The sequence below is a fragment of the Buteo buteo genome, chromosome 6, assembly GCF_964188355.1.
Source record: "Buteo buteo chromosome 6, bButBut1.hap1.1, whole genome shotgun sequence".
Taxonomy (NCBI): domain Eukaryota; kingdom Metazoa; phylum Chordata; class Aves; order Accipitriformes; family Accipitridae; genus Buteo; species Buteo buteo.
The window spans coordinates 11,461,605-11,479,454 of record NC_134176.1 but is presented as its reverse complement, the minus strand read 5'-3'; the positions used below and the strand labels follow the sequence as shown (position 1 = coordinate 11,479,454).

Here is a 17,850-nt window from a genome sequence, read left to right as displayed (position 1 = left end):
TTTCCCAAGTTTACCATCTTGCCCAGTTGAGCTTGGAAGGACTTGCAGACCATGTCTGTGTGCTCTTCCTCGTGTGGGCAATTTGCACGTGTGTGTTTAATCTCCCAGTAGCAGTTTGCAAGCTTGCTTGTGTCTGTAAGAACTGCTTGCTGAAAAACAGTGGTAAATTCCAGCATTTCAGAAAATTCTTCCTCCTATAAATACATGTAATTATCTCGTGCCTTGACCTCGCTGGGGGCTGCTGGGCTCCCCAGTGTAGTTGTCCTTTGTGGGACCATTTATTTTACCTTTCTAACAGTCTGTGATGTTTGAATATCTAAAATTTGTACGCAAAAGTTAACAAGCTGAGACTGAATTTAGGGTCTTGGTTTCTGTAGTGGGAGGGGAAGCTGTGAATGTTACAGCATCGCAGTATTTTGCTTATCCTGCTTGTTCAAAAGGTAAGAACAGCATTTGGAAAGTAGGCGTGACAAAGACAGCATAGTTTATTTATGCTGTGCAGGAGTAAAGGAGTCATCTTCTTTGTAGCACAGCAGACTAAATTGGTTTTGGAGCACTATTTGGAATAGAGGCTTGTGTGTCCCACATTTAATTTTGTGCCAATCCCCCCAGCGCCTTGCACACCGTCTTTATCTGTCTTGCCTCTCTGCAGGCAGAGCAGTAACAAGAATGGGTTTAACTGCTTCCCCCACTCCTATGTGTGCGTCTAATGCATTTGGTCACTCAAGTTTTATTTCTTCCCCCTGTAAAACATGAGAGTGTAACTTCCACCCCAGCCTTGTTAGGGTGCGAGCTGCCGAAGCGGGGGCTCTCCAGGACCAGGCATCGTCACCGGGTAGTAAAACCTCTTTAATGGGGCTGGCTTAACTTTTAAGTTATGGTTAATGTTTTTAACAGTAACTTGTGTTTCCTCTGCCCTTCACGCCCAACCATTAGCCAGGTGTTTTTGTCGCACAGAGTGGAAAAATAAAAGTAATCTAACCGTACAGCTGGGCCCTCGGTGAGGTGCTGGAGGAGGATGGCCACAGATGCAGACTGGGGATCACAGAGGCTGGATGAGTGGGTTAAAAGGCTCCTTGTAAATGCTTGGTGAAATGCAAGCACTGGAAATGAGATGGCTTTTTTTTTTTTTTTTCTTTTCTACTATAAATAAATTAGTCGGTTTAAATTTGGCATACTGTTCGCTTATATGGTTTGCTCTGTGTAATTTTCTAAATAAATAAAAAAAATTTTTTTTTGTTCCCCCCTTTAATATGGCATCCACTGGATTTCCTTGTAACTGCAAGACAGGCCTGACTCTGATCTGCCTTACGCTGTAAACTGTGTTTATGGAGCTAGAATTGGGGTCATTAATTTTCTTTACATCAAAAGAAGTCGTTTCTTTTAAATGAGAAGCCTGTTTCACCTAGTCATTCGCTTTAATTGCTTATTTGAAACTTTTGACATTTGATAGCAATTTAAACATTGCCAGATGAGGCTCATGCAGTCGGGACCTGCAGGTGCTTCCTTGTGTGCCCAACTTGGATCAAAGGAGCGAGCCCAGGGATGAGCCTGGCCGCGGACGGGGCACCCAGCGCTGGAAGTTGCTGTTTTCTGGGGCTGTTTGAATAGATGCTGTGTGTCAGCCTCATCAAGAATTTGCTCAGAGGGCTCTCCCTTGGAAAGGTTTCTGCAGAGCGTGGTGCTGTTTGTTTTTCTTGGGAGATAGACTGCGTGGCCTTTGTTTTGCCTAAGGCTTAATAGTGCTTGCAGCACTGAGTATGTTTTTTCAGTCTAACCAATAGCCCTTTCTGCTGAAGCGTTAGAAAAAAGTTTCTAAAATATTAATTACTTTTTCTTTCCTGAGTAATATCTGTTAATTTAGTATTATCGTCTTCTGGGAGGTTTGGAGGGAAAGAATTTTCTTGCTCATGAGTGTAAGCAAATGGTGCAACTTCAAAGGCATTTTTACCAGGATCTAAACCTCGATGAAGAGAAGAGGCAAAAATGAAACAGTGTCTTTCACTTGATTTTGTAAACTGGTTCACTAATGTGAATGCAATTTATTGTTCAGTCAGCAGCAGGAGTAGCTTTCCTTAGCCTGAGAAGTATTTATTGTTTTTAAGTCAGTAAATAAACAATAATTTAGATTATTGCGGAAAGAGCAACTTTTGTTAATAGCTTTTGGCTGCGGAACGATGTGATGCTGGATGTACTCACAATGGTTCATATCAACACTGTACTGTGTCTTGGGAGATAGATTAAAAACTATTGCAGGAGTAGTCCAGCAACTGAAATTGAGATAAATTCCATGCTGCTGCTGCGGAAGTTAGGCAGTGTTTTAGGACTTTCTGAATTTAGAGCAAAGGGAAATAGCGCAGTTGAAAGCGAATGAGCAAAGCCAAAGTACCAGTGCCAAGACTTCTTAAAAGAGTTTTATTGATGTGTGTTGTAATTAAAACCAGAATTAGTTAGTTTTCTAATAGGACATTCATTTCCTAGAGAGCAATTGCAGCTTGGCATAAAGTAATACATTTTTAAAAATGAGTACTGATCTGGGGATACCCCCAGCATATGTTGGATGGCTGACTTACTAGCTTTGCGTGCCCTCATTATTAACAAGCAAATTAAGTATTTTCACTTGAAATAATTATACAAATAAACCTTTGGCTGTGCTGTGATTTCATTAAAACCTTAATTGTTTAGAGAGCTCAATGAGAGTGTGTGAAGTTGGGTCAGTTTTACTGCACAGCATTAGCCTCGATAGCAGATTTACAACAGGGCTGGATTTAATCTCTTGACTAATCTTTACAGTAGCAGGCTTGGGATGGGAAGGCGTTTGTGTGTTTCAGGAGATAGGTAACTTTATCTCTGAACTGGAAACACAGAGCTGGGTTTTAAAATGCCTGGGCAGCCTTAAAATGAACTAGCAAGGGGGAGGGGGGGGAGAAATTGCTCTGTGGAAACAAAATAGGTGTTGCTTTTAAATCAGCTTCTTAGTGTGCACATTGTCACACCTTCACACATGGCTGTAGGCTCAAATCTATTTCTCATCAAAGCAACTGTAGCGTAAGGGAATATTGTGACCATCTGGGTTGCAAAGATCAGAAATAACAGTCCTTACTAGCAGAGGAGCCAGCTGTGGGCAGCACCATGTAAACTGGTTTTTATGCCACTTGATTAATCATTTCTGAGGGTGAGGACAACAAACCGTTTACCAGGTCACGCACTAATTTTTTGCAATACTTTAAAGTCTAATTTTCCTGTGTTTAAGGTGGCGGAATGCCTTTGAAACACACTGTGATATTTGTACGTTCAGCATCTCAACTAACATTGTTCCTGAGCCCGGGAAACACAGGCACGTTAGATATGTCCAAAGGAGAGTTAATTAGAGGAATGAGTAGTCAAGTACACCACAGCTCCACTGTTTAATTCGGATGATAATTTTCATGCTGGGTCTAATACAAATGAATTCATGTATGGTTTATTAATCCACTGTGACCTGCGAGTCTTTTAGGGTATTCAGGGGAAAAAAGGCTGAGAGTTCCCAGAACAGATTTAAAGTGCTTCCATGGGTGGAGAGCAAATGACAGAGAACTTTTGTCTTTCTGCCTTGTTTTAACTCAGTATGGTTTTTCTGCCTTTCCCCACTCCTTTAGGACCCACGATTATCAGCTTTAATTTTTGACAAGCTTCAAGTGCCTGACTATTTACAGAAAAACAGGAATGAAGGAGAGAGCAGATGCGAAACTTGCGCCACTCACTTGAATCAGCTGAAGCAGGAAGCCATTCAGATGACGCACACCCTCAATCAAACCAGCTCCCCCGAAATGCCCGACCTCCCGCCCGGCGCCGGGGCGGTGACCAGCGTGGTACCCAGGATGGTCACCGTCTCTTCCCAGCGAGACCTGCCGCTCATCGCCGGTCAGGTGGGCAGGCAGCCTGGAAAGTCACCGAATCTCTTCTCTGGGGCGGAGAGGAAGAAGGGACTCGGATGGTCTCAAGGCGCGGGCGGTTTTCCCAACTCCAGCGTTCAAGTCACGGTGGCCCCCAGCGGCCTGAGCGGGGCTCTGAGCTCGGTCACCATCCAAGCTCAGCAGTACCTCGAGGGCATGTGGAGTATCTCCAGGGTGAACAGCTTCCTGCCTCAGGCTTGTCTAGTAAGTAGCGATAATTCAGACCCTTGAGTTTTGTTTGCATGTGTGTGGATATATATATAGAGAGAAAGATAGAATTTCTTGAGATATATACATATTTATCTTAGAGGGGATCGGCTAATGGTATTCTAAACCATGTTTCAAGAGCTGAAGTGCTGAAAAAGAGCTTTGAACGATGTTCTGTCAGATGTCACAAGGAATTTGCTTTCTTGTGTCAGATGGTGAGATCCTTTCCTCAGATGCTTTTGCACCTATTTTAGCTTCCCGTATGCAGGTGATATTATTTGGCTGTCACGTACCTGTTGACCCCTTTAGAAAAACATAAAAGGCCAAGTTTGTCACATACGAAACTCTGGGAGCTTCATGGGATTATATCAAAGATAAACTTGACCCTCAAGTCTAGCGCTGAACTTCTAAGGCTGTGTTTGGCAGACGCTGTTGATAGACTGTGATGGAAAGCATTAATCTTCAGGTTAGATGTGCTGCAAAACAGTTTGCTGTAAAAGAGTACATTCAGAGGGTTGCTTCAGAGCCACATGCCTGTAAATGTCATTGCACTGGAATTTTAAGCATTGATGTTGATTTCCTGTGTTCTGTGTGTATTTTAAGAACTCTTGTGGGAAATGAAGAAGCTTTAGAGGTGCGCGTTACCTTTAAAAGCAAGCTCAGTACAGATTTGTGACAATCTATGGAATCGTGCTAAGGTTATAGTGACTGGTCTTGACTAAGATTATTCCTAAACTGTTTATACATGGTAGTGAACAGGGGAGTGTGAGTAATGGTGAAATGTGTACAAAAAGAAGTCATGGTTTTCACTTAAATCCGTTGTAGCGGATCTTGCAAGACCAGGTATGTTGGTGCTAGACAGCTTTAAATTTAACATAATGCCTTATGTGCTGTTGTATATAAACACTACCTAATATTGCTTGGTAGCTTCAGCTGGCTGAGCTCCAAGATCATCAGAGATAAATATTTAAGTGTGCTGCTGTCTAACATTACTTTTACAGCGTGGCTGTTGTGTTTCCTTCCAGAAAAAGCTTGGAGACGCGATTCCTCCTTCCCGTATTTCTCTCTCATATGGAAATTTGTGACTGCACATACAGTCCACCTTGGAGGGCTCCCCATTTAAATCCAGTGAATCTCCACTGATGTCAGATAGCTCTCTGATGATTTTACATTGAGAAAAGGGAAAAAACTGGTCCATTCAGCTCTGCATGGTTTGAGGAACTGCTGCTATGAGTGCTTTTCTCTAAAATGCTGCTCCATGCATTAGGGATCAATTTGGCCAACATAAGGCATATGATGTTACCTTTTAATTCTCTTTTAAATTCTGTGTATATCACAGAAATGTAAGGAAAAACAAAAAAAGGAAGGCTACTGGGTTAAGAAGCCTGTGCTCTCTGAAAGCAGAAATATTTCCATTTCTCTGCTCATTCCTTGTTTGCCCTTATTCTTGTCTTAAATAATTCACTAACAGCCAGCTCCAGATTTCTTCCTGCTTAACCATGCTGACTGATAGATGTGGTTTTCCCTAACCACTGCATTATTCTAAGATAAAACTAAGTTGCCTCATTTAACCCCTGTGAAGGAAAAATGTGTATAATGCAACAGAGCTTAAGTGTGATCTAGAAATGTGCAAAGAAACTCGGTAGCCTGGAAAACAGCGACCTTTAATGAAAGGACAAACACTGTTAGGCTGTGAGTGTTGGAGGCTGCTTGGATGTCATCCAGTCATCTGCAAGGACAGTTTAGATTTAGAAGCAGTTTTTGGAGAGAAGCTAGGCTTCTGTTGTTTTCTCTCCCCCTGCCTTTTTTTTTTTTTTTTTTTTAAATTCATTTAAGCCTAAATGTAGTTACTGAAGACTGTGTTGTGCATCTCTTCCCAGATTGTGCTTTCTGTGTCTGTCTGAATTCTACTGCCTTTTGTATTATTAAGAACCTTGTCTCTGATGAAGCTATTTGAGTGGGTGAGGCAGAAAGTGCTTCCCTTATGTTTTTTCCCTGAGGAATCACAGGTGTCGAAGGAAATAGGATTGGAGGGATTTCAGGAATCAGCTAGTATAGTCCTTGCCTAGGACAGCATCCACAGCAGGGCATTCTTGTCCAATGCTCACCTCATCTTACAATTTTGCAAAGACTGTGATTCCCTGACTTCTATTGATTGTGAAGTCTGAACTTCTTTTCCTATTAGAAAAGTTTACTTGATTTATTTTTTTTTTTTTAAACCCTGGCTAGCGAGATGATTTTGTCTATTCTTTCCTGAAGTTGGAGACAGGGTTTAGGTTTAAGATTAACCCAGGGAGAGAGCTGCGGATATACGTCCTTTTAGAGATGTCTGTCTTTAGTAACCTTTCCCATCTTCCTGTGGGGCAAAGCTGGTCTGGCTAGAGGAATTCTGGAGCAAGAAGAATTGCAGTAGAAAGGACACCATTGAATGTACTATTTATTATGTGTAATGTGATTACATCGTGGAGTCTTCAGCCCCCGTTTAAGCAAGATACTGCACAAATGCAGAAGAAGAAGATGGCCCTTTTCCTGGGGGGTTTACACTCTCAGTTGTGATACGAGTTATTTTGACCACTCTGTAAATACCTCTGTTTCACTGGGAATCTGTGCTTTTGCCTTGTTTTCTTACCAAAGGGAGGTTTCTTGAAACAAGTGCTGAACTCCCTGGTAAGAAAGTGTCACCCAAGCGCCTTACCTCTCGGGGACTTAACTCAGTGCTGCATACGAAGTGAGCGTGATTAATTTTCTAAAGATGGGAAGACGGACACAGATAAAGGCTGGGGTTCATCTCGACTATTTTTAGCTGCCAAAAAGACAGGTGTTTATTCTAAGCTAATTACCGAGGCTTCCTTTGTAGTTGTGGGAGAGCAACAGGCACCTCCAAGAAACGCTTTGTCCTTCTCCTCTTGGATGTCTGTCTTGGCTCGCCTTGTCCGCCGAAGTGCCTGTGGCTTTCTGCTGGTGCTGGCAGAGCCCAGGCGGGTGACGCGGAGCAAACCCTCGCATGGGCGGCCGGTGTGGGGTGCTGGGTGCCCAGTGCCCTGTGGGCGTGAAAATACACCCCAGTGTATGGCTGCCAAACCTCAGGAGACCTTGTACCTACAGATGTTTCTCCAGGATCCACATTTTTTATTTATGGTTAGTTTTAATAGTGGTGGTAGTGGAATTGTCTGCGGAAAGAAAAAAAATTGCCTGATTTCTGCTCTTCTCATCTCCCTCCCCAAACTCGCATGTATTACCTTGTAATGTCACTTACGGTTGCAAAAACACTTCTGGGCTGAATGTTGGGGGTCAGAAGTGCAGGTCATCGTAAATTTTTAATATATGTTTGGAGTTCAAGTGTGAAAATCCATTATAGAGATTATAAATTTTTTGAACAGGAATGTGTCTTCGAAGCATAGTGTGGGTGCTGCTCAAACCAAAATAATAACCGTGGTCTTCGGGAGCCGTGAAGAGGAACAGTAATTAAGGATCTGGAGGAAGGCCGAGGGAGGGGAAGACTAGGATTGCAACCAAGGTGCAAAAGGTGAAGATGCAATCAGCTGCTTTACCCAAGTGGCCTGTTGTAAAAAATTACAAAAAATAATCACCAGTAGCAGTGATAAGTAGTCTGACCAGACAGCGAACACTGTGGAGGGGAGGGAGCTGGTATAACTCTGGTAAGACAGCTGATTTGTAGTGGACGACTGACAACTTTAATTAATAAATAGTTTTATATTGAAGTTTTTAATTCTAGATGTGACAAGTGAATATAAGGTTACTGCTCAAATGAAAAACATGTTAGCGGTGCTCAGCATTGCCACTCAGTTTAACATAGCAGCAAAGGAGCAAGGGGAATTTAGGCTTCCTAGATGTGTTGAAATCTAGCTGAGAGGTAGAACATTAAAACCACTGAAAATACCTTGTATATCTATTAGAAGTATCTGCATGTATTGTGGAAAAAAGAGGTCTTACTGTATGCTTTCAATTGACTGTGTTATTAGTATGCAGTGTTATGTGCTGCATAAAAGTGGTAAAGTAGCCATGCCATGTGCTATAAAGACATCACAGTGAAATAGAGTTTGTTTTTGCAAATTGCTTTTTCTTTTATCTTATGCAAAATGAAATCCTTGCCACACTGTATTTCTAATTTGAATATATACAATTGGTACTGGTTATAAGGCAAAATATTGTGGCTCCTTGAATCTTCACCAGTTCCTAAGTTGCTTTAAAAATATATTAAAAAATGCACCACTAGGAAATAGGACAAGTTGGAGCACTGGAAAACGGAAGGTGACTGAAGTAAAACTTTCAGAGCATACGTATATAAAATGGTAAATTTATCAAAAGTCCAATGTATGTCCCAGAGAGTATTGACAAATTTAAAGGTAGGTGTAAGTTTATGGCCTGGTGCAGAGAGGGAGGGTTCACCCACAGCACATGTAAATGGGTGCATATACTCTAAAGGAGTGATGTTCCTTTGTTTTATGTGAAAAATCTCTGAGTTATTTTAGTCACAGCTCAAGCTTTCCTGTAGTTCCTAGGAATAAGTCTTCTGCTTACCATAATCTGAACCAGATGGATTCATCTGAGGGTAGTTCAGCCTCTGTTGACTTTCCTTAAATCCTCTTTGTTTGTTTATAGCAAGGATGACTTACATTTTGCTTAGAAGATGCAATAAAAATCTGACTGTGGAAAAGAGAATGACAAGATTTACTTTCCAGCATTTACTTTTTTACTTTGATAAATGTCATACCAAATGGATTTTTAAATTAATTTTTAAAATCCTCCTTGATAGCTTTCTCAGTGACCTTTTATTAATACAATGCGTGAAATATATTTTGTAACGAAACAATTAAAATATAGTGCTTTGACCATAAATCTTGTCTGCGAGACATCTGGATGACTTTGAGCTTTGGGACATTTCTCAGACTCCACATATAACATCTTGATTCTGCAGAAGTCAATAGCAAACCCCAGACAGGTGGTGGGGCCAGGGCTGCATAGAGGCTTTTCTGTTTTCCCTTTAGCTTTAGTGGTGCTGGTGTTACTGCTTTTGTAGAGGAAGTACATAAAGGAAAGGGGGTGGCAAAAAAAAAAAAAAAAAAAAGCTTCAAAGGTAGTGTTGGTCACTCTCCGTAACAAGTCTGAACAGCAGAAGGAAACCTTTTGATCCAAGTTACTAAATGCTTTCTCATACTAACCTAATTTATAGCCCCCATGGAAAAGACCTTTCCTGAGACTGTTGCAGTCTGAGGCTGAGCAGTAATGCCTTGTGTTGCACTTTTCTGCCTTAGCAAATGCAGGGGGGTGTGTGAGATGTGGGAGGACGACGCTTCTACAGGTGCCATGTATTCAGAGTCAGCGAGACCCTGCCCCAGCAGCCAGATAGCAGACCAGCTTAAAAAACGTGGGTTGGAAATCCAGCCTTAAACACGCAGATAAAAACTTAGCCCTCTGTTTTGTGTAGTTGCTAAGGTCTTCGTGCTCTCTTGTTCTAGATTGCCCCCAGTGTAGGATGCCCAAGGTGAAAATGAGGTTACCTGTTAATTCCCAGGTATCAGAGTGGCTTAGGAAAAATGTTAAAGAGTTAACAGAAAGGGTACTGGCTACAAGATGGAAATAAGTGTTTTCTTAGGTGAGGGTGTGGATTGCATATCTTCATACTGTGTGTTTGACGCTTCTGCCATAGCATTGGTTTTACAGTTGTGGGATAGGGTAACTATTCGCAGGACTCAGACCCTCTTGTGGCTCAGATTACCACCTGAAAACAGTTCTTTTGATCCTTCACCCCTCTAGGCTAAGCAGTTGTTATTACAGCTTGCACAGGGAAACAAGTCCATACTTGCCTTTGTTGACAATTGAAGTCAACAAGCAATAATAAAGAATGTTGGCCCAGACTTCACCTGTACTCATCAGAGGTAGATTTAAGACAAGCAGACTTTAGAGCTTATGTGCAAATGATAATCCACCGTATTTACCTTTGGCTCACAGGTCATTCTGTCATCCAGCAAGTGTACCATAAGCTACACTAGGATAAAAAAATCCCCTCCTTTTTTTTGCCCAAAATATTTAAATTTTCTACTCTTGCCTTTGAACTAGTTTCTTAGGGATAGCCTTTTCTCTTCACTTTGTTACCTTCAGCTCCTTTTGCTTATTGCTGGTCCATTTATACTAGGCATGTGCTCCACTATGAATTCTCCAGGAACTGACTGTTAATCAATGCATCCCACGCCACCCCAACATTAGAAATCACCTTAAAGGAAGGCTCATACTTTTTGGCTGGAGACCAGAAGTGTCATCCAACATTTGAGAAAGACTCTATATGTCTGATGCAGAAGTGCCTTTATGAGCCTACTGTTGCTCTGCACTGGCTACATCGCTTGTTAAGGGTGGGCTGCAGCTGAATAATGCCCTTTGGTTTCAGAGGTTAATGGAGCAGAGAAACCAGATAAATTCAGGCTGATCTCAGGCCCTAGTTGTGTGCAGGCTGGTGGAGAGAAAGTCTCTCGCAGTGGTCTCCCTATACCCCATGGAAGGAACTGATTTGCATGGCTGGATCGCCCAGGTGTCCTGCTTCTGTAAAATAAGATTGAACAGCATACATTTTTTGGAAAGTGGTTTGAATTTAACATTTGCTCCATCGGCTGTGTACTGGAATGGTGGCATGTTGAGGTTGTGGGCCTCCAGGTAGTCAAGCTGTGCACAGTGCGAGCATTGCCAAAAGGATCCCCTGTTGTTTTGTGGCGTGAGCAGCTGAGCATCTGGCAAAGATTGATGCTCTTTTTACTTGCAGCTAGAATCACTGAAATGCCCTGGGTGGTAGCTTCTGAAAGGAGGTTTAGAAAGCATCAATAGAAAATGTATCTAGTTTTCTGTTTCAGCACTTGGGAGACAATTTATGATGTATAGATAGAGTTCATAGATGTTTCAAGCATTTCATATGTGTGTGTTTAATGGAATGGATTGCCACTTTACTGAACATAGCATCAAATCAGCTCTGTTAATTGAAAAAGATTTTTCACATTATTGCTAATGATGTGACACAGTTTCGTTAGAGATGGTGCATAAAATAGCGCTACTTGAAATGACATTAATGTATGCATTTAAATTCCTTTTTCCCATTTACGTGCATTATTGATTTTATTTCATTGTTGAGGAGATAATGGATTTATAATTAGAATACAGTCACCGTAATCAATGATGAGATTATTAGACTTATAAATAGACCTCTAAAACTACGATGAGGTAATTTCCCAGTGTAACGAAGGATCAATAATTAGAGGTTTGCTTTGAATCTGAAAGTAGTACTTGTAAGATTCAAGCGTGAAACACTTCTAGGGAAGTGAGTCCACATAAATTATTATACAAACTGGTGTTGTGGTTAGGCATTTTCCAAAGCTGACCTATTATTATTACTATTATTACTACTTTTGTTTGGTGCCCAAACACTTCTGAGTTAATTCCTCTGGGTCTGCATAGCTGCCACGATCTCAAAACTGGATGAGGTTGTTCTTTTCTGATTCCTCAGTTGAAGGAAGCGTTTGAAAGGTGCTGTAGGCAGGAGTCCATTGCTGTGTTTTTGGTGTTGTTGGGCAAAGATAATGGATCTGCCATTCAGAACCTCCCCCTTCTGCTTCTCAAAAATGACAGTGGTAAAGCTGGGCAAGGCAGTTGGCTGTTGTAGCAGGGAAAGGGGATTGGAAGGATGAAGAAGGGGAGAGTGGTCCTTGTGATGCCTGGCTTGGGAAGGGTCTGCGTTTAGCTGGTCCATGCAGAGTAGCTGTGTAGACATCCCACTGAGTCTCCCCAACCTCTCCTGATGACTCTGAAGTACTCAATATGCAGTCAACCTCCTTGTTCTTTGTGCCCTGCCTTGTGATGTCCAAAACTTGTTTGGTCCTTTTTTTTTTTTTTTTTTTTTTTTTGGCCGCTGCTACATCTTGATTTCAGAGGAACTGTCAACGACCCTTAGATCTTCCAAGTTGTAACTGCAGGTTTTGAGTTCAGCATTGTTTAGGAGTCATTTAGGTTATTTTTCCTAAATACATGATATTATCTATGTCAAATCTCACCTGGCACTTCTTTGCCCACTCACGTTTGGGAAGTTCTACTGGAGTTCCTCATTGCTGTCATGGCATTTGGCTACTTGAAAAAGCTTTGGGACATCTATAGGCTTGCAGATTTCATTCTAGTCATGGTGAATCATGACTGTCTGTGTGTCTGGGTTACAAGGTTCCCACATGGGGAGTAAACAGCAGGTCAGCAAGGAACAGCCACAAGAAAAAGAGCAACATCTGCATAGCTCCATCATGAATTTGGTACCTCGGTGTCCTTCAACAATGATCACATAGTCAGATCTGTCCCTCTGTCTGCGAACTTAATGCTGCTTCATGAGCTTGCCCTGTAATTGAATCTTGTTCTCTAGATTTGGGTGTAGTAAAGACCTGGTTTTCCCTTCAGATAATGAGGGCTTGTACCTCTTCCAGCAAAATACTAGTCAATGGGTGCCTTGCATGTGGTAGCTGTCAGGCAAATTGATCCCAAGGGATGTTCTCTTTAAAGTAGTTACATCTAATATGCAAGCAGTTTCAGCATGATTGAAATAGGAATTAGGTATGACAGTCTCTGTCCACCTTTGCCTTTATTTGCTGACTTTGTATGTCAGTCATTATAACAATATAATGATTATGCTAAAATTGTAAGACCTGTAATTCTTTGGCATGTTGTTATTCCATTTTGCTGAATAGAGAGTAATCAAGGCACAGCGAGATTTTGGTTCAGTTGCCTAAAGTCATTGAGAAATTTTGTTGCAGATTCAGGAAGGCAACACAAGTTCTCCCAATTCAAAGCTCTGTAAGTGTCCTGTGTTTTGCTGCTGTTAGAGACGCATCTGGCCTGTGGAAGTCAGTCCTAATGGAAAAGCATTTGTCTTCTTGTAGGAAACTCAATCCTAAGCTGACAGAAATTTGCATTATTATGAGCTTGTTAATGAATTCCTTCACTTGCTCATATCAGCCTCTGACAAAAAGCAGGGATTCAACTGTATTTTTGTCCACTTGAATAAACAGTTAATTTTTAATTTTGACCACAATGGTAAATTAAAACACCCTGAGCAGTACATAGCTATATTTTTTGGCTTTGGAGGCTGTAACTATTGTAATATATGTCAGCAGGGAGGGCTCTGGGCAACACTTTCTGATGCTTGCCTGGAGGCATTAGAAGAAACAGCTCCTCTAGCCTGGCTGTTTTAAATCCACGGCGTGTGAAAAGTCCCTATTTAAGAGTGTTTATGTGGAGCAGGATCTAAATTCTTCTTGATAGTCCTTTATCACGTCCTTCTGACTTTCCAGGTGGTGGGGTTTACATATGCAGATAGGAGGGTGAAGTTTGTGTGACTGGTGGTCAGATAGCCATGAAGAAGGAAAAAAAGAGCATTGCCTGCTGCCTCCTTTGGCACCCGTGTCCCGAGTGGCTGAAATGTGAAGTAATTGGCCCATTGCTGCCTGGTGGCATCTCTGCACTACCAGAGCCCTGGCTGCAGAGACCTTCCAGCCTGAGAACATGGGCAGGCTGAAGGAAGGAACAAGCGTTTCACGGACGACGAGGCCTGCCCAAGACCTGCACAAAACTTTAATAAATTTCTCAGGGACCAAGGCGCATGGTTTAGGAGAGATGTGAGTCAGAGTGAGATCACGAGCCCCTGGTCAGAGGGGAACAAGCTGCTGCTCCTCCATCCTTGTACTGCCAAGGACACCGGCGCTGGATGCAGCTGGGTGCCTGCGCCCTGCGGTTGAAGGATGAGGTCCTTTCTGTGCATGAAGTACAGACTGGTAGTGATTTTTGGTGGTGAAGATCCAAACCCTTAACCTGTCTTAGTAATTCAGATATTTATCCAAAAAGCAAGGGCCTCAAGGTTGTCTTTGGAGCTCCTATATTACTTTCCGGTCTGTGACAGCAGACGGGCCCTCCTATTTCTATTTAATTCTACTTCCCTCTGATTTTTCTCCTTCTGCCTCCAGAGATCAATGACAAGCCAGACATTAGCAACTCTTGTAGCTGAAAACCTGTTTTGGGGGAAGGGATATTATGCTCTGCATTTGATTTACATTGAAGACGAGATGCACATAAAAGCCTGAAACTACAGGTTTAGGCATTCTTGTTACCACATCGCAGCTGCGGGTTATAAAATGACTACAGTAGTGTATTGTACTTATAAAATGCCCTAGTTATTTTATAATGAGCCCTGGCAGAAACATTGTCAAGTGGCAGTAAAAAGTTTATCCAGAACACGTTTCGCTTCAACCTGGCATATGCTGCACTGTTAACTTTACATAATGCTAGTCAGTCAGGAGGAGACATTTCACATAGAAGACATATGCAGGACTTATCCACGCTTACGGGAAAGAAGGGTTTATAGTATGAGTATTATCCAGATAGAGATTTACGTCACATTTGTTCCAGTTAGTGGTAGTAGGTCATAAGAGTCTTAGCATGAATCATTTAGAGGGAAAAATCATTATTTTATCATATACAACTGGTAGATTTCATATATTACGAAATAGTTAGATTAAGTAGTTTTTACAATTTAATTGGCTGTGATGTTGTAGTCTGAAAGGGGGGAATAGTAAGTTAAAGCAAATACTCAAAATTCTGTATGTCTGCCTGCTGGTCAGGAAGGGGTAAAAACAACTTAAAAAGGAAAGGAAAAAAAAAAAGCCCCAGTACAAACTCAGGCTTGATCTTGCTAGAGCTTCACCTGCAATTCACTGTTGAAGCCCTGTTGAATGCTTTCATTATGGGACCAATTTTTTGAAATAAAATAAATTATATTGAGTTCTGACTCTGATTACACAGATGTGTCAGACTCGTTGATGCTTTTGTAATTTTCTCCATTCCCTCTTCTGTGAATCTGTTCTTGATACTTACATTTAGACATCATATCTGGTTACTTTCTTTCGCAGCTCTTTCCAACGTTCTGGTTTGCTTTTACTGTGACAGTACTATCCCGGGATTGATCTATTTTTTTCTAGATTTTTATATTCCCATGTTTTTCTTGCTTGTTGCCAGGCACGTATTTTGCATGCGTTACAAAGTGGCAGCACCTAGCTTGGCTTTTTTGGATCCCTGGACAAAGGTCAGTGTCCAGAGAATGGAAATATTCAGGAAACTGGAAACATTATGGCTTAGTTTTTGGCTTTGCACTTCAAACTTGTAAAGAGCTTGTTAGGGTTGTAATTGTCCTTCAAATGGTAATGGCCTGACAGCGTACTGTGTACCTGGAAATTTAATCTGTGGCCAACTTCTCTACAGTGTAATTTTGGATGAGCCTGACTTGTTTAAACCTGGGCAGATGTTTCCTGCCATCTGGTCACGGCCGGGAACCTGTGTGCTGGGAGTCGGGGACGGGGCGGGGATGCCCCTGCTCTGCCCAGCACACCTCCACGGCCCGAGGATGTCGGGTTGCCTCCGTCCCTCCCTGCCCTCTCCCCCAGCCTTTGGCCATCTGAACTGGGAACAACTCGTGCTGTCGTTGCTTGTCGCGGCCCCGCCAACCTCAGCTGCGTGCGTGGATGCTGCCGGCCAAAACGCAGCATGTCGCGCTCTGCTCCCGGGTCCTCGGGACGGGCAGGGGGACCTGGTACCAAAACCCTCCCATCCGTGGCGCAGGCACCCGTATGAAGCACCGAGACATCCATCATTCCTGCATGTGCAAAGTGACTGGCGTGACGTTTTCAAGCGTTGATTTTGCTGTGCTCTTACCAGTTTTTATGTGGCTTTGGAGAGAGCGGAGGGAAGGGGGTCCTATAAAGCAGTTTTGGAAATCCTTCCTTTGAGGATTAGCTGGTTTCCAGAGGGTTAATAGCTTTTGTCCGGCAAACCCTTTCTTAGAGAATTAAAACACGCATTAATCTCTAGATGCAGAGGCCTATGACACTTTAAATATTCAGTGCAGTCGGTAACACTTTATAGTGACAAGGTTGTGATTTCTGCGTTTGATCATGAGTGATTTATGAAAATTTAGTAAATGGTGAAGCACAGTTCCCTCTCAGCTGCAGACTGGAGTCTTCTCTCTGTGCAGACTTGCATGCTTAAAGAAGTCATGCAAAGTTGCTCCCATTCCTCTAGAGAATTATATTTTCCACACGCGGTCCCCACAAGAGCATGGGTTGGGATGAGGGAGGCGCACAAAGTAATTCCTGCATTTAGTTTAAAAACAAAGCCCCTTTATCTTATTCATAACCCTTCAGCAGCTGTAAGCCACACTGTGGTGTGACAAACCAGAGTGCCCAGGAGGGTCCCATTACTTGTCTTTAATTTTCCTGCCTCAGGACAAATGACTCGGACCTGACAAATTTCCTCATACCTGAGCCCTCATCATCAGCTGAGAGATGTAGCTGTCTCAGGGAGAGCTGTACATGGTTGTGCTGGAAAATCCTGTCACTTTGGATGGTGCAAGCAGTCCTTGAAATGAATCCCAAACTTGGAAGAACTTGTTTTGTGCTTTTTCAGCTTCTTACCGTGCAGCAAAACTGATGTTACCTCTGTGTGTAAGAATACTAATTGGGTAATGATCTTTTAGAAACGTAGGCTTCTAAGTTCTCATAGAAATAAAAAAAGCAGTGGAAAAGGAATATATGTTATACATTTCTCATATTTTTGTTAAGTGTGAATAGCTTTTACAGGAATATATGTTAACAGATTCCAGTCAGTTCTTACAAATGTGTCACAATTTGCTGTAAAATTCACTGAAGTTCCATGCTAACTCTACAGAGTTCATATTTAGCTTTGATTTTGCCATCATTTAGATAATGCGTTAGTTAAAGTACGATTGGTTAGAAACACGTTGCTGCTTCTGCCTTCTTTTTTCATTATTTTGCTTAAATGTGATTTTCTTTGTTTCAAAGTCCTGTTGTCTCATGTAGTCCCTGTTGAAAGCGAATGGAAAAATATGTCTTGGGAATTCATCTTAACCCTGTAATTTTTATATCTGAGACAACAGCTCATGTGACAGAGGGTTATGGTTGTCTTCCTGGCAGAATGTAGGGGAGTATTCAAACACTAACGTTAGCCTGCCAGTGGTTGCTGGTCTGGTTTCCTTCTCTTGCTGGCCATCATGCCACTGGCCACTGGGCATGGCAGCCTCGTGATGTGCCAGTTTGTAAGCCCCACATACCGGCTCCAGAGTTTTTGGTGTAGGTTTCTTAGTAAATTGCTAAGTCCGTAGTAAGCTCCACTTATTATTAGCACTTTGTGTCAGTCCATGTAACTCAGAAGTTCAGACATCACGTATTTTTCCCAGCCTGCGTGTTTTTCCCCATGCCATATACTTTCTGTGACCAGTATAGGTCAAGGCCACACATTTGTTGCTTCAATTCATTGATGATCAAGTACCTCCTTTATTGACCATCTGAAGGTCCTTGTTACTCCATCACTTAGTTTTAAGCCATTAACCACATGAGTGGATCTCATCCTTTTCCAAGCATCTCTGTTCCTGGCTGTCATTGCCAGTAGACCATGGGTGGGATAGGCAGACTCCCCTTTTTAAGCACGTGTTCCTGCCATACCATCTCTTTGTTCCAGTGTTGATCTCTAGCAGTGCTTGGTCTCTGCCTTTCTGCCTGCATCGCTGAGAAATCTGATCTCATGAGACTTCCATATTACAAAGTGAAGGGTTTTGCAGAGGGTTATTTAAAGTTTCCACCTAGGCTTCTAGCGCGAGTAGCTT

The 17,850-nt window shown here is 42.2% G+C and overlaps 1 protein-coding gene across 2 annotated transcripts in view; it reads left to right on the top strand.

Moving 5' to 3' along the window:
- Window positions 1-17,850, top strand: part of KIF26A (kinesin family member 26A) — a 101,584-nt gene that overhangs the window by 32,197 nt on the left and 51,537 nt on the right. For both annotated transcript variants that reach the window (XM_075029717.1, XM_075029715.1), the window contains exon 3: window positions 3,639-4,139. In XM_075029717.1, coding sequence (XP_074885818.1) covers window positions 3,639-4,139 — 501 coding nt within the window. The remainder of the gene's footprint in view (window positions 1-3,638; window positions 4,140-17,850) is intronic.